The sequence below is a fragment of the Bison bison genome, unplaced genomic scaffold (assembly GCF_000754665.1).
Source record: "Bison bison bison isolate TAMUID 2011002044 unplaced genomic scaffold, Bison_UMD1.0 scf7180017613517, whole genome shotgun sequence".
Lineage (NCBI taxonomy): Eukaryota > Metazoa > Chordata > Mammalia > Artiodactyla > Bovidae > Bison > Bison bison.
Window position 1 is genome coordinate 1 of NW_011442761.1, and position 930 is coordinate 930.

At 48.1% G+C, this 930-nt stretch overlaps 1 protein-coding gene across 1 annotated transcript; it reads left to right on the plus strand.

Moving 5' to 3' along the window:
* Positions 1-154: 154 nt before the first annotated feature.
* LOC104980880 (protease-associated domain-containing protein 1-like) lies at positions 155-926 on the plus strand. The gene is made up of 2 exons (XM_010829751.1): positions 155-484; positions 755-926. Exons 1-2 carry the CDS (start codon positions 318-320, stop codon positions 924-926), a joined length of 339 nt encoding a protein of 112 aa, XP_010828053.1. The 5' UTR covers positions 155-317.
* The last annotated feature ends 4 nt before the right edge of the window (positions 927-930 follow it).

The following is a 930-nucleotide window of genomic DNA, read 5'->3' on the forward strand; positions in this document are numbered from 1 at the left end:
ATACAGACCTGGGCATCACAGAGGGAAACTCTTCTTCTTAGGGACATGAAGTAGTTAAAAAAAAAAAAAGCCAAAGGCTCTGCTAGCTCCACTGCTAAACTATTAATACATGACTCTGGGTCCACAGCAACTTCTCTGTGTCTGTGAAAGGGAGGGTGGAGAAAAAATAAATAAAATAAAGATTTGACCAAAAAGAAAAGGGGGAGGGTGGGATAGGACAACCAGACAATTGTGAGAATTGAGTAAAAGTGCTCAAGTGTCCAGCACACAGAAATCACGCATTTCCTTCTCATTTTGTGAGGAGCTGATATGATGGAATGATCAGCTCAGTCCTAACCCCTCCCCACACTTTGACCTGTTTAAATATCTTTCAGCACACAAGGTATGAGCAGATTCACCTTGTCCCTGCGGAACCTTCAGAGGCCTGCGGGGAACTCAGCAACGGTTTCTTCATCCAGGACCAGATCGCGCTGGTGGAGAGGGGGTAAGGCGTGGACAGGCACAGGCACCAGGGGAGAGTCTGAGATCAGTGTTGGTGGTGATACTTTGAAATAACTGTTTTTAAATAATTCATCTTTTTAAGAATCTTTTAAGAAATGTGTTAAAATTATCCAGGCCTTTGGCCATTTACTTGTGAGCCTCTATAAAAAAATAATCCTCCATGATTGGTCCTTCTTGCACCCTCCCAGGGTGGTGGTCTGGGGAGGGGATAGCTCCCCTGCCTTTTCTTTGGTCTCATCATCACCTCTTCCAGGGGCTGCTCCTTCCTGTCCAAGACCCGGGTGGTGCAGGAGCACGGCGGGCGGGCAGTGATCATCTCTGACAACGCGGTTGACAATGACAGCTTCTACGTGGAGATGATCCAAGACAGTACCCAGCGCACAGCTGACATCCCCGCCCTCTTCCTGCTCGGCCGAGATGGGTGAGGGG